The sequence below is a fragment of the Tiliqua scincoides genome, chromosome 8 (genome assembly GCF_035046505.1).
Source record: "Tiliqua scincoides isolate rTilSci1 chromosome 8, rTilSci1.hap2, whole genome shotgun sequence".
Lineage (NCBI taxonomy): Eukaryota > Metazoa > Chordata > Lepidosauria > Squamata > Scincidae > Tiliqua > Tiliqua scincoides.
This window is the reverse complement of record NC_089828.1, coordinates 7,076,486-7,103,170: the sequence shown is the minus strand read 5'-3', so window position 1 is coordinate 7,103,170 and position 26,685 is coordinate 7,076,486. Positions and strand designations below refer to the sequence as shown.

Below are 26,685 nucleotides of genomic sequence, written 5' to 3'. Positions count from 1 at the left end.
CACCTCAGGCACTGGCAGGACCTGCTTGTGTGCACAGCACTCAGGAGTAGACAGGAAGTCAGGGCAAGTTTGAAGAAGGGGTGTGATGTGGTAAAGGCAAGGAGAGAGGTGAACCATTTGGCAGCCGGGTGCTGGACAGAGGGGAGACATTGGCAGGCCAAAGAGGAGAACATTGTGCTACTCAAGGTTAGAGAGTACCAGTATGTGGACAGGATACACATCCCTGTTTGCATCAAGAGACAAGTCTGGCCAGTTCAGCAGGTTTGAGATTAGCATCATGGGGATGCCTCTTCAGGTGCACACTTGGATCTTCAGTGGCAGTGCTGATAAGTCTTCATCTCTTTGGCTTCAGCCATTGAAACATGGTCGTCTAGAGCAGGGGTGCCCAAACCTCGGCCCTGGGGCCGCTTGCGGCCCTCAAGGCCTCTCAATGTGGCCCTCAAGGCCTCTCAATGTGGCCGTGAGGGAGTCCCCAGTCTCCAATGAGCCTTTGGCCCTCCAGAGTTTTGTTGGAGCCCGCACTGGCCCAACGCAACTGCTCTCAGCGTGAGGACGACTGTTTGACCTCTCGCGTGAGCTGTGGGATGAGGGTTTCCCCCACTGCTTGCTGTTTCATGTCTGTGATGCAGTAGCGGCAGCAAAGGAAAGGCCAGCCTTGCATTGTGCAAGGCTTTTTATAGGCCTTGAGCTATTGCAAGACCTTCATTCATTCATATAAGTTCATCTTTAATATATTCATTTATGTAAACTTATGCAAATTTATTCAAATTTTAAATGTAAATTAATTCCTTTTTTCCCCCGGCCCCTGACACAGTATCAGAGAGACAATGTGGCCCTCCTGCCAAAAACTTTGGATATCCCTGGTCTAGACTAGAGCATCCCATCGTGGGGCCATCTGTTGTATGTCACATTTCTCTGGACCTCCTGCTGGCCTAGAGTCAGATTTGTTACAGTCTTTGATTAGACTCCACAAGAGGAAGTCTTTGATTGTTGTGCGTCTTGCATTTCCACAGTGTGTCCAAGCGGAAGATACGGGAAGGATTGTGCCGAAGTGTGCGAATGCACGAACAATGGAACATGCAATCCTGTCGATGGGTCTTGCCAGTGCTTCCCTGGCTGGATAGGCAAAGACTGTTCCCAGAGTAAGGATAAAGCACTCTTTATCTTTTGCATAGCAAGGTGTGTCTTGTCTGCCTTTGGGCAGCAAAATGGTGTATTCCCAAAGAACTCAACAGCTCTACAGCAGAGCCCCATTATTCCTCATCAGTAATTTTAGTTTTTAGACACAATCTCTTTCCCTTAGAATTAATTCTCCTGTTAACTATCTCAGGGGCAGAATTATATAATTAAGTTGCGTGATTGTTCAGTGTATTGATTGACAAGATAGCAAATCAGTACATTTTCACTGTTCTTTCAAATTAGGGGTTTTCCACTCACCTGATTTGCACAATCAGCAAAGCATCTGCATAATTTGCAAGTTAGGCTCCCACAAGTTTGCTGAACTGGAATATGGCAACCCCAGATTACACAGAATGTGTTCGTCAAAGTCCTGGCCATTTTTGGAGGGACATGGAGTGACTTCTCCCGAATTGCCTGGGTGCAAGATTGGCATTTGCAGATCCAGAAACTGGCATTTTCCAAACGCATCTTTAATTGGTGGCAGATCAGCTCTGGGAAGCCCCAGCCCGTCGTTCAGAAATGTTACTTCATATTCACAGTGCAGTCAGGGTATTAGACAGTGTCGGCGGTAAAATATATTAAACCTCGAGTGATAAAGTAGGGCCTGGATAAAAACAGACAGCTGTAATGTTGTTTTTATTGTGTTTCTTCCATGGACTGAATATTTGCTGTCACTCAGGACAAAAATTAGTTAGGCTGCCAGTTTCATGGATTGTTCATTATATTTAGACAAGTAATTGGGAAATTACTGTTCATTTCTGCTTAACTTCGGGCAGAGGGGAATGTTTTTTCAGAAAAACCAAGTGCCACTGCATCGAAACCCCTTTGCAAGTGATAACACTTGCCAGATTCCTGTAGGGGTGGCGGTATTGTGCCTGGATCTCTTGACGCAGGCCTGAGAAACCCCAGTGTGTACACAGAGCAGCCTTGCCTGGGGAGGGGCTGTCGCACAATGTAGCACATGGGCTTCATGCAGAAGGACTCAGGCTCCATCCCTGACACATGCCATTAAAAAGACCCCTGGTAGCCTGCAAGACCCCAGACTGTGAGCTGTTCAGTCTGCTGCCAATCAGAGTAGGATACACAGGGTTAAACTGTCAGTGGTCTGATGCCGTAGAAGGGGGCCTCAGACACGCCTTAAGAGGGCTTCCGTTTGCGTCTCTGCAAAGGGCAATTTCACACAGTAGCATAGCTATAGGGGGGCAGTGTGGTTAAGTACTGCAGGTACCATGTAAGTGGCCCCTCCCACTCACTGTCAGAGCCATTCTGGGCATCGCTGCCCTGGATGTCTCCAATGGCAAGTGAGGGGCTGCTTACGTGGTCATTGTGGTGCCTGCAGTATTTTCTGCGCCACCCTCCCTGTAGCGACACTACTGATTTCACAGACACCAAAGGTTGCATGCCTGGAATTTCCACCTCTAGAAGTATTTGGGATAACCCACACGCACAGACCTCTCACTGCATCAGTTCATTTCTTGCAATTAATATTTCTTAATTTGAAATGTGGAAGAGTTCTTTTCTTTCTCTCTCTGTCTTCCAGCATGTCCAGTTGGCTTCTGGGGTGCGGACTGTTTTCACTCTTGCAGTTGCCATAACGGAGCGGTGTGCAGCCCTCATGATGGAGAATGTAGATGCACCCCTGGCTGGACTGGTCCCTACTGCGCACAGCGTAAGTTTATTGCTTTTTTGAAAAATAATGCGACTCAACTTGCAGTCGGGGTCTGTCGAAGCAGTTGCTGCCCCCTTGTGCCAGCTTCTAGCACTGCTGCTCTTGATAACTTGATCGCTTCCATCCCTCAGCAGTAGGTCAAGCTAAGCAAAAATGGATGTGGTCAGTTCATTCCCCTGCACTCATTTATTAATTAGACATATCGGGGTTCTTGCAAAGCACAGAAGTTTATTAGGTTATTGCTCTGAAGCAGATCCAAGTGGGGCAATAAGAGTTGAAAAAATTAAACCAAAAATTGTTTGTTTGGCTTTGTGGGGTGTTATCTGCTGGGTCTCTGGCATTCTGAATCCTTATGCTTAGAGCAGTGTTTCTCAGACTGTGAGTCAGAGTCCACTAGATGGGTCTTGAGCCAATTTTAGGTGGATTCCCACTCATTTCTTTTTTTTTATTTTATTACAGATACGGGGCAAGGATGTGGGATAAACTTAGGTATGGGGTTACACAGGTTAGACAACACAACAGGATAAGTCCCCACTCATTTCAATGTGTATTCTATTTTTTAATAAATTAGACTTGGTGCTACCATGGTATGTGACTGCATTTGGGGAAATGTGACAGATCTGTGCTTTTAACAGGCTACTGTGTACTGTATATGCTTTTAACAATGATAGTCAATGGGGCTTCCTCCCAGGAAAGTGTGGATAGGATTTCAGCCTTTGGGATGTTTGGGGGATTTGATTTGGTAATATGGGGGAGTGTTAAAAATTTTCCTGCTTGATGATGTAACTTTCGGCCATAACATCACCTCCAGGTTCATGTCATCACCTTCTGTCAGTCCCGTCAGATTGTCATTCTAAAAAGTGGGTCTTGGTGCTAAAAAGTTTGAGAACCATTGGAGAGTGTTCATAAGCTGCTCTTCTGTGTTCAGCTCCTAGGGCAGTTGCATACATTCTGGAAATCAGCAGAATATATATATTCTGACTATATTCTGAATATATATATTCTGAATATATATATTCAGAATATATATTCTAACTATATATATATATAGTTAGAACAAACCCTGACAGAACTATAGCATCAGCAACCAAAACCATTAAATCCAGCACACATCATAACAACAATAAGTGTGAAACATGCTGGAAAGTCTTTGCCTGGTGCCAAAATGTATGAATGTCAGCGCCAGATACATTTCTGTAGGGAGGGCATATTCAGGTCTCCACAATCAAAGGTACCCCCTCCTTGGGCCACTGTTTTGTCTGCAACCCTCAATACCTTTGCAGCCAATGGTTCTAAAGCAGCAAGTCACGTTCCACAATCTTGACATGGCTGTGAGCCAAAACTCACTTTTTCGACATCCATTTATCTCTGTCTCTTCCCCGTCTCTGCCTTCCACATATAAGAAGAGACTTGTTGGATCGCACCAAGGGTAGTCTCACATCCTCTTCCCTGCAGTCGCCAACCAAATGCCCCTGGGAGACTCCCAAGCAAAGCAAAAAGCATTTGGTGTTTGGCATTTGGTATTCAGAAGTGTCCTGCTGCTGAATCTGGAGGCAGCATATATGTTGCCATTGTGATTCATGGCCCTTGCTGGAGTCTTTAGCATTCCTGTGGCTGATCCACTTGTAGAGCCATCTAAGGTCTGAGCCAAGACTGCTACTTGTGACTGCAAATTCCACAAATTAATTCTACATTTCGTGGGGAAGGATTTTCTTTTGTCTCATCTGAATCTCCTGCCTGACAGTTTCAGTGAGTGATCTCCTAGTGTTATGAGAGAGAGAGAGAGCTCTTCCCTTTCTCCAACACCGTACAGGATTTTATCAATGTCTGCAGAATTCCCTCCCCACCGCCTGTCACCTTTCCTCTAAACTAAGCAGCCCCAAACACCTGAGCCTCACCTCAGCTTCTCACTCGATGCTTCCAGGGTGCCCAGCTGCCTTTTATGGGAACAGCTGTGCCAATGTCTGCCAATGCCAGAATGGAGCTGACTGCGATCACGTGACCGGACAGTGCACTTGCAGGACGGGGTTTACAGGGAAGCAGTGCGAGCAGAGTAAGTAGCCATGGCTCCCCCAGGCTTCCTTGGGACTGTTTCCCTCTGTGGGTTTTGCAGCAGGGTGCAAATGTTCCTCGGCTTTTGCTTCAGACTGAAGGCAGAGGCTGATTTGAGGCTGAGAAATGTTCCAGCTGCTCTTGAGAGACACAAGTCCAAATCAGTGTCTGTCTTCTAGTCAGCACCTATTGCTGGCACTGAGGATGGCAAAAATCATTTGACGGGACCCTGTGTATTGGGCCCTGATAAATACTGCTTGGGACTGCAACTTACATGGTGGTGGAGGCAGTTTGGTGTTGGTGCCCCTCTTGAATCCCCTCGAGATCCTGCAATGACTTCAGAGGATTTCTCTGGCACTTTTCTGTTTGGAGCGGAATGGGTGCCCAAGCAAATCCTCTCCCCTCTTCAGGGGGGCCTGCCTTCCTTGTGCAAGTGAGTAGGGAGGGAATGCCTTTCAAAACGAACAAACAAAATCCTCATTTGCAACAACTGAACTGGGAATCCGTCAGTGTCAAAGTGTGTCCAATCTTTCAGGCTATTCACATTGATTTTGCAGAGTGCCCACCAGGGACCTTTGGCTACGGTTGCCAGCAGCTGTGTGAATGCATGAACAATGCAACCTGCGACTACGTTACGGGTACTTGTTACTGCAGCCCTGGCTTCAAAGGAATCCGGTGTGATCAAGGTGAGGCAAAATTCCTTTTAAACTGGGCATTCAAAACACGTCTTTGGGTCTTCTTCAGGAAGGGCTTGGAGACTTCCTTGGGTGTCCAGAATATGTGTAACTTCCAGTCTGGAAATGGTGTGTGCTTGAGGGCAGAGGAGGGCTGTAAAGATTTTGCAAGCTGTGCTCTAAATCCATGAGAGCTAGAAACTTGAACACTTCTAAATGAAAGCTGCATTTCTTGGGTACAAGAGTCTGAACTATATGACAAATTTTGGCTATGGTGTGGCATATTTTTGGATGTAGTTAATACACTGCATTAAGAACCACTTTGAAAGTGTTTTGCTTGAACTAGATACTTAAATATCTGACAAACAATGGGTAGGGCAGTGACTTGCTGCTCCCCAGCTAGATACCAGAGTGTGCCCTCTTGTTGGTGCATCCGTGATGCAAATGATGACATTTGCATTGGGTGGCAAATGGGGGGAGGAGCATGAACGAACACCTGCCGTTTCCCACTAGTCTGCTGCCGACAGGGCAGGAAATGCAGAATACAGTCAGAAGCTGGCACAGGGGAAGGAGCATGATCCACTGTGTTCTGATCCTTGGGGACCAGTCATCTGGCCCCCTGCCTTCCTTACTGCTGCTGTCACACCCTCACCCCAAACTCGTGCACCCCTTCCTGTGTGCTTCTCTGTGCCCCATTCAAAGCAGGAAACGCAGGATTCATGAGGGTTGCTCCCAGCATGCTTCTTATTTCCTGCTTTGTTTAAAGCAGGAAATCCTGGCAGAGGAAGGAGCAGGGCAAGCAGGCCGGATCCCTGCACCCACAGACCAAAATGCAGCAGTCTTCCTTCCTTCTTCCTTCATGCAAGCTCTTTCAACAAAGCAGGAGATGTGGAACCTGCTTGGGTTAAAGCAGCAGAGGGGTGCAGAGGGAAGAGGCAGGGAAGGGTTGCATGGGTTTTTTGGGGTGCGGCAGTGGCATTTATTACAGACCTGCATGGGTGGGTACGTTCAGCCAGTAGCTTCAGCTGACCCTGGTGTGTCCCAGAATGCATGTGGCCATCCTCTCCCAAGTCAGTAGGTGCCCTCATTTCTTGAAGTGGTGAGGACAGCTCCGCATGTGAATCCGTTTGGGGTTTCTTCCAGTGACATGAACTGTGACATCCTTGCAACGGAGAAAGCTCTGGGTGTACCAAACTCCATGCACCCCCGAAAACCGATTGCCAGGGGGCTGTGGGCAGCAAGGGCCCTTCCTCCAGCAAATATTTCCATCCAGCATGCAAGCTGGCTGCGACTATGGGTGGGCGGAGGGTAGATCAGGATCTACTAGTGGAAAACTGGGTGCTTTGCAGTTGGTCAGTGAAGGTTTCTGGTTCCCAATTATTTAACAACCGCAACAATAAAAAGTCTTCTTCAACCCCACGCAAATTAGGCTGTTAGAATTCCTGCTTTGTGATTGCCCAGGTGTAGCTTTGGCTACTTCTCCGTGCAGGTCATTCCACTGTCTGGCTTATGGGGACCAGTTGATAATTTGCTCCCAAGTCACATGGGGGTGCCCGGCTGTGGTCAGTGGACCTTGAGATTCAAGGGAAAGACACCTTATGTCTTGCTCCCCTGAGGTCCATCATCCCCCCCCCCCACATCTGATTTAAACCATGATGTAGTCTCCATAATTCTAGAGCTGGGGAGGTGGTGCGGGGATGCATTTAAGCCTCTTCTTTCCACCTGGACTCTGCCACTCAATTTAACAGTGTGTTGTGAATTACTTTTAACAGCGGCTCTCATGATGGAAGAATTAAACCCCTATACTAAAATTAGCCCTGCCCTTGGATCCGAGAGGCATTCGGTGGGAGCAATCATTGGGATTATTCTCCTCCTGCTAATCATTATGGTTTTGCTGGCACTGTTTGTCTGGTATCGACGGAAGCAGAAGGAGAAGGGCCACGACATGCCAAGTGTCTCCTACACTCCAGCCATGCGGATGACAAACACCGATTACTCACTTTCTGGTAAGGGCCCTTTTTCCTCATAATGAAATGCAGATGCAAACTCCCTCCTGTATTAAAAGGGAGGGGAGAATGAATTATGTTTTCTTGTCTGTGCAGCCTGCGTGGTTTCCCTTGCAAGGAGCCAATTCCTTCCCCAATGTCTTGTCTTTGACAGCTGGGACAACCAGAGCCTGGCAGGCGAGCGGAGAAAAGAGCCCCCTAACCGCATTGATGAGAGGACTGGGAGCCTCTGGTGTTGAGCCCATGATAATTCTAACAGTGGGCCTGGGGATGGCTTCTCCGTAGAAGTCCATCTGGGCATGTTCAGTGAGAGATCAATAATAATAATAACTCTCATGTTTATATATAAAGCTGTTATCCCCCAGATGAAGAAATCTTACTCAGTTAATGCACGATGTGTATTGGGTGGATTAAATTTACATGACTCCTTGGATGAGTAACAGCCAGAATTCTGAAGCAAGAAGCCTGCTTTCCTTTCTTTTTGGACAATGCGAACACATGCTGTAGCCGGCATTGTGTTAAGAGAGGCATTCCCTCTCTTAATAGAAAAGTGATAGAACGGGCTCTTCTGTGGTGGAACTTCTTGTCACTGGCACTGTATACTAGAGTTAAAATACTATATGTGATATATATATTTTGTAATGCTGAATCCTGTAAACTGTAATCCTGTAAATTGGAGGGCAACTTTTCAGTTGATAAAACATTTTTCATTGATTAAACATTTCATCTCTCTCTCATGCACACACACACACATGCGCACAGGAGATTTCAATAATGCAATTAGATAAAAGTACACATGATGTCAGTAACTCTTGAACAGTTCTACAACCCTGCAAGGTAGGCCTGTATGTTTGTTCCCACAGCGCAGAAGAGGGACTGAGGCTCAGAGTGACTTGTCCAAGGTCACCAAGTGTATTCTTGGCAAGGATGAGATTTTTAACTAGGCGCTACTGATTCACGGCTCATTCTGCTCCACTAGTGCTCACCACGACCGCTTTATATATTACTTCACTTGGGTTATCATCAGTCTGTTTTAAGCAGCTTCAGTCACTGCTGCTTCCCAAGGGACCTTCAGCTCTGTGCTACCCAAAGGGAGCTGAAAAACTCTCATTAGAGGTTCCTCCAAGCTCCAGTTCCCAAGATTTCTTGGGAAGAAATTCTGGCAACTAAACTGTCAAACTAACTATTCCTGGAAGGCCACCTTAAGAATGGGCTCAGAGGTGCGGGGGACAAGACACCAACTTTGACCTCACAAAGTGGAAACCCCCCCCCATTTGTAGCACTTCCTGTGGCCATCAGTACTGCTGTTTCCCCAGCAACCTTGTTCTGGGCACTGGCAACTAGAGGATCTTTCTGGAAGGTAGATTAGCCCAGGAACCTCCAGGCACTATGACAGACTAGTAAATCCTGGAATGTGGTGCAGAATAAATAATTGAATCACTAGCTTACCTGGGTGGATCAAGGAGGGAAAATGCCCCAGGTGCCCCCCATGCAGGGATGGTGGGCCTTCCCCCCCCCCCCACAGCCTTCCTCACCCCCATCTGGAAGGCTCCTGAAGGCCTTTAAACCTCACCTCCGGTTTTTGACTGAAAACTGAAAGTGATGTTTTAAGGCATTCTGGAGGTAACAGAAGGCTTTTGGAGATCCAGAGGAGGCCGTGTGTGCCCTCCCTGGTGCTCCAAAGGTCCTGGCAGCATTTTTCTTGGGAGGTGGGGTGGCATTCTGTGGTCCTGGCCCTGGCCAGTACAGGAACCAGGATTGCCAGTGAATTGAACCCCTTTGTGGCCTCCGTGTTCTGCAAGGAGGATTGTGTTTGGCTATTTGTAGTGACTGCATTTCTTACCACCAGCCCCCAAATAGGTGGGTGGGGCTGGGTCTCTTTTTCAAACTTGAGATATAGAATTGTTTTTTGAATGCACATCCCAGAGTCCATTCCATGATCTTGTGTTCAGGGGAGATCTATCGTGTTAGCAACCGGAAAATGGAGAACAGGTGAGCCTGTAGCAATCCAGACTGCTTAGCTGATAGGAGATGCTCTGAGATTGCCGTGGTCCAGAACGTCAGTCTCCTTGGGGCGATGGGGTGCCATGAATGCATTGAATGCACACTCTCCTCATCAGACTTGGTGGTTTTGGCTTCCTGCATGTTCTGATGCTCTTGCATTTTTATTTTTCTTTATATACCAATACACAGGCCTCCCTTTAGAGAAATTACTTTTGGGTTTGCATTTAATTTTATTGGCAACTGCTGCTGTTCAGCCCTGCTGGAGCGTAGAAAATGTTCTCTGCCGGCCAGGGTAAATCTTCCTTAATTATTCACCAAATGGGACTGTGTACAGGCAGCTGAATCCTGGGCGCAAGGAGCCACGAGGGATGAGGAGGGTATAGATTTTTGGATAAGGGGGATATATTAACAATTCCAGCTTTATTGTAAATGGTTTTCTTTGCAGCTGCCAATTCTTCTCTAGAGGTGCATAAAGGTCACCCTGCAACATTGCTAGCAGAGGCCAGATCGAAACATCTTCCTGTGGAAGAGGTGACAAATAGATCCAGTACAGGTCATCATCAGTGAGCGGAATTGCTTCTGTTATGATAGCTGTATGTGGAAAGGAAAGACCTGCATGTTGCAAGGACCTTGAGGGGTTCAATACTTGAGGGGTTCAATGTGCTGCACAGAGACACGTTGCAGCCGTCCTATGGGATCCCTCTCAGGCAGGGCCAGAACACCCAGCACAGTCTATGTTTATATCCCAGTCATGCGCTGAGTACTTTTAATGTATCTCATCAAGTCTTGAGTCTCGCTTGGTCATGCAACAGTCCAGTGAGATTGGCCACTGGCATTCTCATCTTACTTGTGGGGGAACGGAGGCTGGGAGAGTGTAACTTGTCCAGGGAATTGTGACAGAGATGGGGTGTGAGTCGGGCAGAAACCAGGCCCCTCCTTCTGCTGCACCACAACAAGAGTTCAGTGGATAGAGCTGGTCTGAGAGACCTCCCTGTGAAGCAGAAAATGCTGAAGAGAGCAAGAGGTTGAATTGCCTTTAAGAAGAGGTACTTCCTAGTCAGTGGTGCTACTGCTGCATCACAGGTGTTACTCCTTCAAGTCTAACAGTGTCAGTCTGGGAAAGAGGCTGCAGCTTGTTCTGCCAGATTCCCAGTCCAAGCTCTGCCTGGAGAATTATGCCCACTTTTAGCTAATTAGCTCCCCTTCTCAGAAATGACCCTGGTTCTGCCATGCAGTACTGCTGGACCCCACCACCAGGGTAGCTCACCTGTTTAACCTACAGAGATCCTCTCTCCTGCCAGCAGCCTCCCACCACTACAGCAGCCCCTTGGTCCTCAGCAGGTCTTGGGCAGAGCAGCCAAAAACCAGTCTTAGTGTCTCCAGTAATTTCTGCTCCAGTAGCATACAAAGGCCATTCACACATCAGTCCATTAGCCATCAATGCCTCAGTCCAATCTGTCCTTCCTCAAGCTTTCCTCCTTCTGCTGCCCACACCAAACTCTCCCTTCTTCTGGTGCCCTTATATCCCTGAGGGCCCTATTGCCTTCAAGTGGCTGCAGCTGTGCAGCACACTCAGCTGGATGCCCAGGCCTTACCCTTAAAGGGGCCACTGCTGATACCACATCTACCTCCTTGCCCAATCTTCCGTCATTCCAATACACAGCTCAAAAGTAGATGCAGAGAGGCCCCATTTCCAGGTAGAGCTAGGAAAGACCCCTGCCTGAATACCTGGAGAGTGACGACAGCACAGAGCTAGATGGGCTCTTAGTCTGACTCGGAGCAAAACCTTATACCTGCTTTAACTGGGAATCAGCAGAACCACCCTGTGAGTGTCTGGCCACTGAAAAATGTCCCTGTCTGGAAGCAGCTTGTGATTCCACAAGCTTGGTGGAGACCCTCATCTAGCATTTGCTGCACTGAATTTAGAGGCACTGAGAACTCTACAAAGGGTCAGAAAAGCTGAGCACATCTTCAAAGGCAAACTCCCACCTGGCCGTTTTGATCTGTTTATTCCTCCCTTCTCTCAGAGCTGGGCTCCATGTTGCAGTGGCATTGGAGCCAAATTGGTTGGTGACCTGCAGAGTTGGTGGCATCTAGTTGGTGACATCTAGATGGGTGCTGCTTTTTCACACTTGTAGATAGCTTTGCGCTTTGAGTAAAAAAAAAAAAAGTTGCCAGTTAATAACAAAAGTGGCCATGAAATGTGCCAGCGAATCTTCCAGCTCAGCTGCCAGGATATCTGGATGCAGACTTTAATCAAGCAAGTAAAAGACAGCAAGTCCCGCTGGCCTGGCCTTCCAAAGTTGCGTGCTGCTCTTTGTCACCTTATCAGTCTGTTAATAAATCTACAAGCAGCTTAATTGCTGCACTGAGATGATTTTAATCTTCCAAACAAGTGTCGCTGTTCTCATCTCAATGGCACCCTTTCCTCCCGCTGTCATCCCTCTCCAGCACCATGATGAGGCAAGCTGATTGGCAGCAAACAATGGCTGGAAGTCCGCATGTTCCTCTTCCAGGTGCCACAAGTCCCTCATGTTGCAGCAGACCAGCCTGGCTGCGTTCTGAAAGTAGTCACTCAAAAATGTCAAGTGTGGCCTCTTGTTGAGTAATGTGGTTGGGTTGGCCCGAACAGCTCCTGCTTAGTTCTCCATGGAATCATGACAGAAGCCACAGGCCTGTCTCTTAATCCTTTCCTGCAGTGAAGCCCCTTCTGCAGAGTAAGACCTCAAAAGGTTCAGACTAATGACAAGGCAGAGTGAGATGGTGCTAAGTGGGCCATCTGTGCATCTTGGGCAATTTACACGGAGAGCCATGCTTCTGCTGCATGCCACAGGCTGCACTCCTCTCTTGTGCCCCACCCCCATCTAACCCTAGAATCCATCTGGGATTTTCCATAGCCACTGCCTCCCAGGAGGATTGCAAAGGGGAGGCCTGTGATATGGGAAAGGCTGAGCAAGATGTCCCAGAGTGGTTCAGTAAAGGCTGAATGGATCAGGGAGGAGACATAGCTCAGTGACTGGCCACATGTGTGTTGCATGCATCTCCAGGCCACACTGGGAAAGCTGCCTTGTTTGGAGAGCTGCTGCCCATTAGTGTGGATAAAGCTGGGCTGGATGGCGAAGGGCTGGACTCAGCAGGCACCAGCTGCCCAAGTCTGTGTGTGTGTGTTCTTTATTGGCTGTAGCAACAGTTTTCCAAGCCTCACCTCCCAGGTCTGTGTGAATGCCTGTCTGCCTGCAACTCTCCCCTCCCCAACAGCTTCAAAAGAATTCTGTGATGACTTGTTTTCTCCCCAGATGCGTCTCAAGGTAGCAGCAGCAGTGCACACAATTTTTCCAACCCCAGCTACCACACCCTGTCCGGTGGTGTGACGTCACGCTTCTTCCCCAGTAGTCTGGATGGGAACCTCTCCAGCAAGGTAGATATTGCCATTGTTCCCACCCCCACCCGCTGTGTAGTGCTGTTCTCCTCACTTCAAGGAAATGCACCCAGAGGCTTGGAGTTGGAGCAGAGGACTATGAAGGAAGGAGAACACCAAAAAGAGGAGCACCAGGGGTGATGGCCTCCAGGTGGCAAAGATTTGTCCTTGCATTTCAGACCTGAAGCTCTTCCTCAGGTGCTTCTAGTTCAGCACATCAAAGAGAGACCAGTTAAGTCTCCCAGCACCACTGCTCCAGTTGAACTGCCTCCATTTGCTCTCCAACCAACCCACCCCCAGCTGCTTGGCCTGACATAGTCTTTTTCTGTCACCAGCTTATTCCCGGCTGTCAGTGGGGCAGGAACAGTGCCTCATTGTCCCCCCCAGAACACCTTGGCCTGAGCGCCTTCATCCAGCCTACAGCCAAGGGCTACCCAGTGGAACACAGAAGTCCACTAGCAACGGACCTTAGGGAAGCCTGCTAGCTCCAGGGTTACCCATGGGTGCCTGCAGTATCCCCTGCTGTGTTCACCAGATGCTGCCCCTCTCTGCTGCCGTCTGTGGGGGGGCACCTTTTCTTCTCTGCCTGTAGTTGCATTAATGCCAAGTCCTGCTTCTGCCATGTCGTAGTTGCAGCCTCTTGCTCCAGGTCAAACCCTCCCATGACTCTCCTCTTACACTCCTCCTGGATTTTGCCAGAGGATTTGCTGGATTTCTCGTTCTGAATGACATGCTCAGGTTTTTCCTTGAATGAAGAGAATTCTTCTCCAGTGTGTTGAGTGAAAAGTCCTCCCTGTTTCCCACGTATGTAGTAGTCTGTGATTGTGTGCATGCTGGTATCATCTGTGGTGGTGGTTTCAATAAGACTTTCACTATTTTTCTGAGTGACACCTTCAGACGTGAGCTCAGGGCTTATGAGAGGAATTTTATCAGGGGGTACAGAGTTTCCTCTGGGCCCCTTCCTAAAGGGGGAGGGGGCAATGGGGGCAAGCAGAACCGGGGGGGGGAGCAAGATAGGGCAGGGGGAGTGTGCTGACAGCCACAATAGTCTTTGGAGCCCAGATCTACTAGGCTTCTTGATGCAGAGCCCAGGTCTACCTGACCACGCGCACTGGCAGCTAAATAAAGTAATATTGAAAACCAAACACACTCCTAAGTCTCTCTAAAATCTTAGAAATATAGAAAATCCATTGCAGAAAATTAGCATCATCATATTTAGGCTCACACTAGAATGGACCAGAATGAACTTCTGCAGCAGCTGTAGCCACACAGCTGGGTCCCTGAGCTTCTATACACTCCTTCATGGTTATGGGATCCACAAGCCAAAGAGCTACTGTGGCAGGCCAGTTTCCTCCCGGATTTGACACTGTGTTAAGAAGGGTTATGGATGCATTCTTGGGCCTGGTGTGCATGGCTTGAAGCAGCAATTAACACTGCATGCACATGGTTGTGCCCTGGAATCATGCGCAGGCAGCGAGTTCAGGTGAGATCCCAGGAACTTCCTGGTCCCCCTCCTTTGGCACCTGGGCCCCCTTTCTGACCCTGGGCCCGGGTACAAATTACCCCTTTTACCCTCCTCTCCTAGGCCCTGCATGAGCTCACTATTTAGAAAGCGATTTGCACCAATATCTGCCACAGAAGGGGTAGCTTTTTCCTTGCACGCTCCAGATTAGTCAACCTTAGTTCCCTTCCATGCCGATATTTCCCTGCTGTTAGTTTGAAGGCCTCCCTCCTAACAAGTTGGGCTGGCTGTATAGAGGAAGAACTCTTGGGGGGGTTGCTCACTTTTTTTGTTTCATTTTTGACAGTAGTTGGCTTTGTTGGGGGTTGGGGGGGCCCTTGCTTTGCTTCAGCATTAACTCCTTGCTGTCATAACTTTTTGAACAGCTCAGTAACAAAATCCTTGACAGAGACACTGCAGAGTGGACAGCCTACATCTATCTGAATGATCTAGGTCAGTAATTTTTTTCCAGCAATTTAATTGTTTGAAGTAGAACCTAGAACTGTTCCAAGGCCATTTACGTATTAATGTACAGAAAGACCCTCCCCACAAGGTGTAGTTTTCTTCACCTGTATTTCTTGGAAATTAAGTCTTCTGTTTTAAAAATCCATCCATGTGAACATCCCCACCCCCCATGGCAATTAAGTCTTTTTTTTTCTCTGCAAATCTGTTTTTTCTGTTAAATATGCTAAGGCTGTCACAGCTGGAATCCATACTGAACTTAACAGTTTTTTGGGCTGGGTGCCGTGGTCTAGCTTTTTTATCTAATGAGCCTAAACCAATCCTAAAGGGGGGGGGGGAGCTCACTATCACCAACTCTAAAAAAAAAAAACTAAGTTAAAAACTGAAAACTAAAACTCAACCTAAAAAGCTAAAACTAAAACCAAGCTAAAAACTCTGAAAACTGAAAACCCAAAGGTACTTGAAGCTAAAATAACTAAGGATTAAAACTAAAACTACAGACTGGTTGGCAACCTTCAGTCTCGAAAGACTATGGTATAAACCTAAAGCACCCAGTATTCCCAGGCGGTCTCCCATCCAAGTACTAACAGGGCCTAACCCTGCTTAGCTTCCGAGATCAGACGACATCAGGCATTTGCAGGGTAACAGTTGCTAAAACTAGAGACTAAAAAGACTAGAATAAAAAGCTCAAACCTAAAAATCAGATGTTTTGCCCATAGCTTTGATGAGCTTCCTCAGTGGCTACAGTCTTCCTCAGGCACTGGAACTTGGTGCTGTTCTCATTCAGGTTGTAACTGATTGCCCATCGAATTAGGGAACATTGTTGTCAGCTGTTAGCCCCACCGGGCTCCTTACTCTCTGAGTAACATTTTCCAGGGCTGGTAGCCTTGCATTATTAACTCTCATTGTTTCTTCTTTCCTATTCAGATTGTTTTGATGCTTATATATTTCAATTGCTTCTCTATACATACGTGCTTGTTAATATATAGTATTAGACAACAACTCAGTGTGTTCAAAATCCTTAGCTGTTTTAGCTTCAAGTGCCTTTGGGTTTTTAGTTTTCAGAGTTTTTAACTTGGTTTTAGTTTTAGCTTTTTAGGTTGAGTTTTAGTTGTTGTTTTTAGTTTTTAACTCAGTTTTTTAAAGAGTTGGTGATAGTTAGCACCTCCCCCCTTTCAGGCTCATAAGATTAAAAAGCTAGACCACAGCACCTAACCCGAAAACTGTTAAGTTCAGTCTGTTTTCACTGTCGTTTTATAATAGTTGCTTTTTTGTGTAAAATACATTGTGCCTGGTCCCATAGAAGGAGAGGGGCTTGTTCTCACCTGCAGCGGGGGGGGGGGGGAGTTCCATTGTATGACTTCTCTTTGTTCAGAGGATGTCTTCATTCTATCAGGACTACGTTGCAGTGCAGGCTTCTGTCACAAGGTGGTGGGATAAAGACTATGTTGGATAAAGCTTTGTTGGATAAGGCTATGGTGGAACCCTCCTACACTGAAGTCCCCAACAGCAGAGTAGCAGCATCTAGTGGAAGAATTCAAAGATTACAATGTGGCAAGAACACCAAGCCAAGGAAGATACAGCAGCAAACATTCAAATCTAGAGGGGGTGTGTGTGTGTTTTATATTTGCAATCACAGGATTTTGCATCTTAAACCAGACAAGTAACTCCAGAAAGGCAGCCACATATATATCAGGCACACCCCCCAGGTTATCCAGAAAGACACTACCAGTACCTCAGCAGTGCTGATGTCGGACTTTTCATATCTATCCTTTCACTGTTGCTGATTCTGTTCACACAGAAGCATTACCATTAAGCACTGGTTTTCTAGTGTCTACGTACCTGGTTGGTTCTGATTTTCTCCTTGATTTCTCCCCTGCGTGCAATCTGAGAAGAGAAGCAACGGTCAGTCCCATATCATGCACCCCCCGCCCCAACCAGTTATTTTATGGTATTAAGGGACACAATTTAATTGGGCTAAGGCCACAAATACTTGCCCCAAGTGTGAGGGTCTTTTTCTGAGCTTGAGTTTTGTTTCTTACTTGCCTCCTTACACTCTTTCACTACTTCAAAGCAGAGCCAGTGAGGGTAGGGACATAGTTTGGGCACTTGTTGGGGTTTGAGTGGAAAACTCAGGCAGGACTGGCCCATCAATGGGGCTGACCAAGGCAGTTGTCTCAGATGCAGTGGCATAGCCAGAGGGGGTGCAAAGCACTAAGTTTTGCAGAGAGCCTCAGCGCAATGTGCAAGTGGCCCTCTCCCCTTCGGAGTCGGGCATTCACCTCTGTTTTGCTCTCACCACCCAGAATACTGCCCGGAATGGCGGTGAGGTTCCCTGCAAAACTAGCTATGCCACTGCTCAGAGAAGTAGGCTAATGAGGCAGGGCCACCCACCTTCTTCTGCCCATTTGCCTCCAGTGCTGCTCCTCTCCTCCCTCTATGGATTGGAAAAGGAAGAGAGGGTTCACAAGGAAGTGTGGAACATTCTAGCCCATCATTCCTCCACACTTCCTCTTCTGCTTCCTCCCCTACTTTCTTTTCCAGACCACAGAGTGGGAGAAGCTGCAGCTGACCCATCATCAGGTAAGGATGAGGACGTATTTGGCATGTCATCTCAAGTGCTAGGAGGCATTGGGTTGGCCGTGAACTTGGGCATCGTTATGACTGCAAAAACTTACTTGTCGTGAAGTACCCTTGGGGGTGTATTTTAAAATAGAAGCATTCCATCTTTATAGAATCCGTTGGTACCATATCTGGGAGTATAAGCAGGCTTCACAGGAGGATCAGTTACTGTCCTGGTGAGAAAACTTGGCTGTGCATCCAGACAATCTTTTCTTTGTAAAATACAGAAAGAAGTTCACAAGATGTGGAATTCTTTTACATGGCTCACTGAGCGCAGAGCTTGTGCACCTGTGCATGTGGTGCGCAAGGAGCTCATCTGTAATGGAGGTCTTCTAATCCCTGCTCTCTGGATCCTGGCTCAGGTCTACAATCACACAGCACTGATACTTCTAGTATGGGACTGATAACGGCTACTATATAGTATTGCAGTCTCATCCAGTCAGTGGTTGGCCAATATCTTGGTTCAGTGGCTTTGATGCAGGCTACCCGTTGGGGGACAGGGGTCTTCAGGGAAGCTGATTTAGGAGTCAGAAGCAGCCCAGATCTATCACCTGGCTTCTGTTACATACCAGCACACTTCTTCAGTAAGACCTTGAGCTGAAGCTCAGTATAGAGTGGCAGACCATCCCTTGCATGCAGAAAGTTCCCAATTCTATCTGTGGTGGCATCTCCAGGGCTTGGACCTCCAGGTAGGACCTCGCTGTACCCAAGACCGTGGAGAGCTGCTGCCAGTCAGTGGAGGTGTCCCTAGCTAGATGGACCAAGGGCCCGGCTCCACTAAGAAAGCTTCATAGGCATACTCAAAGCCAACTTCACCTGGGGGATACTTCTTACCCCTCTGCTTGCAAAACACATGCACAGTGCATCATCATTAAGGCAGTGGTTTTCAACATTTTTTTGTGCCACAACCCCAATAAATAAATAAGTAAAGTATGAGACTGGGGATCCAGCGTTTGTTCCGTCCACTCCTTGCCCCTGTCACCACCCACTCCCTATCCCTGTAATGCCCTCCCAGCACTGTTCACGGTAATCAAATATTCTTATTGGAGAGAGTTGGAAAAAGTTACCATGAAGCTTGGCACTAGTAAAAACTACTTAAGCGCAATTGCTAACAGCCTGAGCAGGGCTGGGACACAATCTACAGGTACCTGAAGGGGTGCACTAGAAGGTGGGAGCACCACCTTTTACCTGGTGGTGCTCTAGTCCGGTGGTCTTTTTTATTCCTGTCAGTTGCTGTGACCCCACAACTGAGGCTTTGCTGCCCCATTGGGGCCCCGACCTCAAGGTTGACTAACACGGCTCTAAGGAATCCTGTTTTTGGACCAATGGATGACAAAAGAGGTTGGAATTGTCTGTAGTTGTGACATCTTTATGCAGCCTCTGGATTAGACCACTGGGCCATTGGCTGCCTCATTGGTCTATTTTTCTTCCCTTTCCTCCTCTAGTGAGCACATGTTCTTGGGAAGGAATTCCAGCTGCAAGAGAGCATGCTTGCCCCAGGCGCTTGACTGTGCTCATTCCCTCTCAAGGTAGACACAGGCTTACCCAGGATGGCTAGTGGTGGAGGCAATGCTGGGGTGTTTGCCCAGGAATTGAGTGACACATAGATAGTGTGCATGTACATGCAGGTATCATAGTAACTTCTTAGAATGTATGGCAAGGCTCCGTAAGATCTATGCCACACTAATTCAAACTGTGCCTCCAAGAAGACTGAATGGTGTTATATTTACATATGTTTTCTCCCTTTAATTTGTTCAGTCAGTGCTCCTTTTGGGGAAGGGACAGTGAAGTGAAGCCACAACTCCTGGCTGTCGGCTGCCTTCTGAAAGCGACTTTGGATGTGTGTAGAGGCTGCAGGGCAGAGCAGATGCTTCACACCTTCTGTCTCTGCTCTTCTCTACCTTGCCCAGCTACAGTACCTGCCCCTTCCCTGGCAGAAAAACGTTTGAGCTTGGGCACTTTTCCCCAAAGTTGTTCACTGTTCCTCTTCTGTTCTCTGAAACTTCACCAGCAATTGGTCATATGTGTTTTCAAGTTAACCATGAGGTCTAGAAACTTAGCATTTCAGAACTGGAAGCCCAGCTTCTCAGGCTGCTGCTTTCTTCATCTCCTATTGCAGGGGAGCTCAAACCCCGGCCCGGGGGCCACTTGCAGCCCTCAAGGCCTCTCAATGCAGCCCTCAGGGAGCCCCAAGTCTCCGATGAGCCTCTGGCCCTCCAAAGATTTGTTGGAACCCACACTGGCCCGACGCAACTGCTGTCAGTGTGAGGGCAACTGTTTGACCTCTTGCATGAGCTGTGGGAGGAGGGCTACCTCCACTGCTTGCTGTTTCACATCTGTGATGCAGTAGCAGCAGCAAAGGAAAGGCCAACCTTGCTTTGTGCAAGGCCTTTTATAGGGCTTGAGCTATTGCAAGACCTTCATTCATTCATATAAGTTCATCTTTAATATATTTATTTATGTAAACTTATGTAAATTTATTCAAAATTTAAATGTAAATTAATTAACCCCCGACACAGTGTCAGAGAGATGATGTGGCCCTCCTGCCAAAAACTTTGGACACCCCTGTCCTATTGGATTAGGTTTTTGCATATCACCGCAAAAACGATTGGTCTGTTTCAGGGGAATGGTTGTGTGTTGTGCTTCAACACCAGTTCAGCATCGCCATCAGCAGTTACTTAAACGCAGGACTGTGGGCCACGGAAAGGCCCCTTTACGGCAAAAGGGGCTGCTAGGAATGTAGGGCCTTCTTTCCAGCTGCAAGCCACTGGGCCTTTGCTGGAAAACCGCAAGACGACTTAGTGCCATTCCCTCTCCTCGCTCCACCCCTCATGCCCACCTGCAGGAGAGGTTGGACTCCGCGCAGTTAGAGGCAGGCTGTCCCTGATTCAGGGACTGTGTTGACCAGAGGGGGGAGGCTTTCTGCTGCCCAATCAGGTTGCATAAAAATATTTATGCATTTTCCATTGTATATCATTTTATGCAGGTGCTTGTGGGATGAATAGACGTCAGAACACATACATTATGGAGAAAGGCTTCAAAGGTATAGTATCTGATGCCGGCAAGTGACTGATAGTGGGCAGTCTGGGAATAGCAGGAGAGGTGAGCTAGCCAGTGTGGATGTCAGGAGGGCAGCTGTTGGCAGGCAGGCATGGTTGCAAGAGTCTTAGGAGTAGATGGAGCCTTCCCTCTTTCTCGGAGCTTCGGTGTGCCAAAGTTCTACGCAGATAGCTTAGTTTAGTGCCCTATTCCTACTGTTGGCGTCTTGCTGATCCATTAGCAAGTCGTCATAACCAAGTCAGAGAGGAAACATCGTCCAGCAGGAGTATTGTTTTCGGGCTTGGTAAACATGAGTTCAAATCTCACCTCTGCCATGGACTCATACCATGGTCTTGGGCAAGTCACTCTGCCTCAGCACTTTTTCAAGTGGGTGCTCCTCTTTTATTTAGCAAGGGGACAGTAACTGGCCCTCCTCACCCCAGCAGTGTCTGTTCTTGTGGCTGCCTGCTGGTGTTCTTTTGCATCTTTTCAGATTGTGAGCCCTTTTGGGACAGGGAGCCATTTAAGTTATTTGATTTTCTCTGTAAACCGCTTTGTGAACTTTTGGTTGAAAAGCGGTATATAAATACTGTTAATAATAATAATTAATAATATTTAAAATGGGAATAATGGTGAACAGAGTCATTGTGAAGATATGTAAGGGAAAGAAATGTTACCCATGTGCACTGAGTCTTAGTGCTATGGTGAACTAGGATATAACAATTACTTTTTGTTTGTTTTGTTTATTGCTGTTACACTCCTCCTGTCTTCCATTAAACCAGCGCATGTGGGGTTCCCAGATAATCTCCCATCTAGTAACCAGCTTCAGCAAGGGGTCTGCTTCACAGACTTTCAACCCACACCTCTATCTATGGTTCAGTCCGCAAAGCCTTAGTTGTAGCAAACAAGCTCCAGTGCTGCAGCCAAGGACCTGCTTACGTGCATGCAGAAGGTCCTGGGTTCAGTTCCAGGCCCCTCCAGACAGAGAAGAATCTTGGGTATGACCCAAGACCTTGGAGAGCTGCTGTTAGACAGAAGAGCAGATCTCAGCAAAATGGACCAACAACAGTCTATCTTTGGGCCGAACTAGAGAGGTCCTTAAGTGTGTTGATAATTCAAAATCCATCTGAAAGGCAGTGTCACATGGGTCTAATCTGGATCAGGGCCACAAGGTCAAGGTTGAGGGTGCTGAATCCTTTTTGGCATTTTTTAATGTTAAAACTCACCCCTTCTCCTGGTAGCTGTGAGCTTCCAAAGGTGTCTTTCCTCTTGAAAGCCTTCTGGGCCATTGGCCAACGCCACATCTGGTGTCAGTTCTGATTAAATACTTGTGTTCCATCATTTTTAAAAAGCTGATGTGGAGTATATACACAGGCAGTTGTCTAGACAGATGTGAACAGACAGAACAGCTAATTGTCAAAATATTGTACAAAATAAAGGGGGTGGGAGAAGTGTATTGAGTAAACTTGCATGTTAAATGTTCAGATAAACATTTACAAATAAACATGATGTAAACAGCATCTATCTTAGCCCTCTTTATCAGCTCAGCAGTTGAAAAAAATTATTTTCAAATAATCTCTCCAAGTCCTCCACGCAGACTTTGCCTCACCATGGGGCTGCTTCAGTGAATACAATGGCTGACTCGGGAGTGCCAAAAACGTATTTTAATGTAAAGCTGACAAACTAGTTTGCAGTGACAACCATTCTCATATTCAGATTATTTTTTGCCTGGGCAATTGTACAAGGGACAAGAAAGCAAGTACAGGGGAAGATCCTCCATTGCCTTCAATTCACAGGTTGCAAATCTATCTCCCACGGAAGCCCCCCAAATCTTCCTTGCAAAATCCAGAGTTAATTGCCTGAAATCTTAGCCTGAGCACTATGGTCTCAGGAGAGCAGGATGAGGGGGAAAGTGCAGGTGCCTTCAATATCTATCAGGACCTGGCATGGGATGAGCAGAGGACCCATCAACCAATAATGGTTGTACTTCCATTATTTGGGCACATTTTGTTGTCTTTGCTCCTGGCTTGTCTCAGGGTGTTTCTTGGTGAGGTTCCTGTTGATCTTCCTCCTGCTATTGCAGAGTTCAAAAGCTTTCCCCACCCCCCAAACCACCACTGAGTTGGTACAACTGCATGCATGAATGCCGCACCAGGCTGAAAAGGATGCTGCCACCACCCCATTCTCCAGCAGGAGAGTGGAAGAAGCTCAGAGAGGGTTTGTGAGGTGTCTGCTCCATGGCACACCTTCGTGTGTCTGTTAAATAGCAGCTCCAGGGTGGGGAAGTAGGGTTCTGATCAGGAAAGTTGCACAGGGGGACTGGGACTTGCTGTCATCACCAACTCCTAGGGACAGAACAGCTGCTGCCGGCTGAGCCAGTTGCTGGGTCCATATATGGATTGGAAGCGCTCTCCAGGGGCCATTCTCAGCCGTATCTGGAGATGCTGCCAGGGGTTGGACCTGGGAACTTCTGCATAGGAAACAGGGGCTTCACCACCCTGACCTCTTGGGGGGGGGGCTGGATAAAAGTATCACAGCCCCATTTTGAATTGGGGGGGGGCACTGGGAATTTTGACCTGGGAGGTCCGGTTGCAAGTTGGCCGCTTTCTTGTCAGGGGGCCTTCCCAGTCCCAAGATCACGATGTAGGTGGGTTTTGCTTCTGCATGAGATGTCCTTGGTTGGCTAAATCCATGTGTGTACAAGTGAAGGCTCAGTGGGGCTGCCACCCATTTATTTTTGAACAAGACAGTGATGTATCAATTAAAATCTGTGGGTCTCAAGATATTAAAAATTGCCTAATTTGTAAGCGGGTATTTGTCGCTTATCCCAAAAGTACATTAACAGGACTTTGCTGTAAACTGGTCCTCTCAGGTCATCAGAGGGGGCCTTTCTAACTGTGCCGCCACTAGCAGAGGAGAGGGAGATGGCAGCAAGAAAGAGAGCCTTCTCGGTGGTGGCTCCCCATCTGTGGAACTCCCTCCCCCTGGAATTGAGAACAGCTCCCTCTTTAGAGTCCTTTCGGTGGGGGCTTAAGGCTTTTTTATTTAGGGAGGTCATTTATGCTGACACCAGGGGGCATGGTGCTTTTTGAATGTATTTTAACTTGGGATCCAGGTTTTTATTGTGTTTTATATATATATATATATATATATATATATATATATATATATATATATATATATATATATATATATATATATATATATATAAATATAAATGTTTTTAATATGTTTTTAATTGTGAGCCGCCTTGAGTGCCCTTCATTGGATAGAAAGGCGGGATATAAATTTCTTAAATAAATAAATAATGGAGGAGGCGAAGGTGATGGAGGGGGCTGTTCAGGAACTGAGGGAGGGGAGTAAGGCTTATGCCCAGATCCCTTCCAGAAAAGCTTGTGACATGTTGTACTACTTCAATTGAGGGACAAGGTTTCTGGTGAGAACACCCAGCTTCTCAGTCCTCTCTTTCTGTTAATAGCCAGGACCATCCTTGTGGTGTGGGGGTCAAATTCTTGTGCTGATTACGTGACTGACGAGGAGGCAGGGGCCGTACAGACTTGGCCCGACTCTCTGAACTTGTGAAGATGGTTTCTTGCCTTACTGTGTGATGAACTTGAGAATTAGAATATTCCTCTACAGCAGGGGTCTCCAAACCCCAACCCAGGGGCCAGATGAGGCCCATGGCCAGCCTCTCTCCAGTCCGCAGCCGAGAGCCTCTGGCCCAGTTGACAAAACGCAACCAGAGTTGTGCTTGTGGGGTGGAGGAATGGGGGTCTGTTTAAGTGTGTGCTTGATTTCTTGGGTTGTGTTGGTGCTTGGACAAATCCTGGGCATTTGAGCCCATTCATTAATTCATTCATCTAAGTTCCATCTCTAATTTATTTAAATTTTATTTAATTTTTTTTTCCGGCCCTCGACACTGTACTGGATATTTGATATTGATATTAGGCTGAAAAGTTTAGAGACCCCTGCTCTACAGCACCATTAATGCACAGGGTGGGCCTCTGCCCCAGGGATATTGCAGTGGACAGTGGGGAAGGTCAAATATAACAGTGGATTTATTTCATATTATGGAATAAAATACTGTCTAAAAAGAGGTAGGGGGAAAACAAGGGAGGATCGAGCAACGTTACAGCTGAATTTGCTGCTGCTGCTGAGAGGACAGCATTTATTTACTAGCAAGCAACCTTCCTTTTCAACCGTGTGAACATGATGACATGATGAAGGAACCCACTCCTATTTCTGAACAGTTACTGGAATGGGGTGGGGGGATGGGCTTGGATGTCTGCCTGCACACAGACGTACAGGATATGCTGCTCCTCAGTAATATTCTGGACTTTCCCAGAAGAGCAAAAACATGAATTTCAGAAACATGTTGCGTTTGATGTTGCATGGGACTCCTGGGATGCTAACCCTGGAGCGCATATCTTATCTGATGTACCAACTGCTTGCTTGCAGATGTGTCTCTATAGACAAAAACTGTGCATGATTCTTTGGGTCTATGTAAGGAGCGGGGAAATTAACAAGTGTTTTCCTTAAGGCTTTGGGGAACAAGGGAGGAGGGAAGATTTGGAAAAGGGGGGTGGTTTGTATATTGCAATGTTGTAATATAGCAATGAGACCCTGTTGACAGCGAGAGCTGTGGCACTGAAGGGCTGTTTTTCTTCCTACTGAATGTTCAGGAAATGACTTGCGAATGAGTTTGGATGAGCAGATGGTTTGGAGAGACAGTGGTTCGGAGATACCTGAGGCGTAACTGGTGGGTCACAGTGCTGAGCGCTTTGAGGGCTAGAACCCCATCCTCCCTCCCCCTCCCTGTCCCCCAAGGTTTGGCAGCACGCGTGCTAAGAGGCCGGCCCTGGCTCATGTCTTGCAGACTACATGAAGGAATCGGCCTGCAGCTCCAGCACCTGTTCCCTCAACAGCAGCGAAAACCCCTATGCCACCATCAAAGACCCCCCCATCATGACATGCAAACACTCTGAGAGCAGCTATGTGGAAATGAAATCCCCTGTTCACCGGGACTCATCCTATTCTGATCCGCCAGCCTTGTCGATGGCAAACAAAAACATTTACGAAGTTGGTGAGTATCTCCAGCAAGCTGGCAACACCTGGGCTTGTCTTGGTGGGGCTTGTGCTAACCCAATCAAACAGCCAGTTAGAAGATGCCTGTTCTAGGACACTCATAAGAACAGCCCCACTGGATCAGGCCATAGGCCCATCTAGTCCAGCTTCCTGTATCTCACAGAGGCCCACATGACAATTAGAGCACACATGACAATTAGAGGGAGCACACATGACAATTAGAGACCTGCATCCCGGTGCCCTCCCTTGCATTTGACATAGCCCATTTCTAAAATCAGGAGGTTGCACATACACATCATTCATGTCTGCACACATGCTTTGCCCCAACCGGCTCTCTGAAAGCCTCCTTGACCCCATTAATTTCACACATGAGCAGTCTGGGGCTAAATTACTGCTGGACATTATCAGCAATTGTTTCCTGCTGCTTCCAGTGGGCTCCCTGAAACAGGCAGAAAGGAAGAAAACAAGCCCTCTTCTCCTGAGCAAGCAAGACCCTTGGTCCGTATAACTCAGCCCTGGCTGTGCTTGGTCTTCAGTGGGGACCTTTCTCAGTTGTAGGCGGAGCTGCTGACTTTCTCTGTTGTAGGTGGAGCCTGGTGGTACCTGGGACCTTCTGCATAGCAAAACAGGGTTGTCTTCATTGCTGGGCAGTGGCTGCTGGCGCACTGGAGAAGGTCACCAGGGACTCTGCCCTGAAATATGTGGACATGCAAATTGAAACTGAGACATCCAGGCAGTCCAAACTCTGTTACCTGTGTAAAATATTTCTTTCCCCCGTATGTAATTAGTCTTTGGAACTCCTTGCCATAGGATGTGGTGATGGCACCTGACCTAGAGACCTTTAAAAGGGGATTGGGCAGATCGATAGAGGAAAAGTCCATCACAGGCTACAAGTCATGATGAGTATGTGCAGCCTCCTGGTTTTAGGTCATCTGAATCCCAGATGCAAGAGAGAGGCAACAGTATCCGGGTAT

At 47.4% G+C, this 26,685-nt stretch overlaps 1 protein-coding gene across 1 annotated transcript in view; it reads left to right on the top strand.

The window, feature by feature from the left end:
- MEGF11 (multiple EGF like domains 11) overlaps window positions 1-26,685 on the top strand; it is a 309,714-nt gene that overhangs the window by 278,249 nt on the left and 4,780 nt on the right. The window contains exons 17-25 of the mRNA XM_066635603.1: window positions 1,014-1,142; window positions 2,720-2,848; window positions 4,773-4,901; window positions 5,458-5,586; window positions 7,347-7,580; window positions 12,881-13,002; window positions 14,890-14,956; window positions 20,574-20,630; window positions 25,503-25,709. Coding sequence (XP_066491700.1) covers window positions 1,014-1,142; window positions 2,720-2,848; window positions 4,773-4,901; window positions 5,458-5,586; window positions 7,347-7,580; window positions 12,881-13,002; window positions 14,890-14,956; window positions 20,574-20,630; window positions 25,503-25,709 — 1,203 coding nt within the window. The remainder of the gene's footprint in view (window positions 1-1,013; window positions 1,143-2,719; window positions 2,849-4,772; window positions 4,902-5,457; window positions 5,587-7,346; window positions 7,581-12,880; window positions 13,003-14,889; window positions 14,957-20,573; window positions 20,631-25,502; window positions 25,710-26,685) is intronic.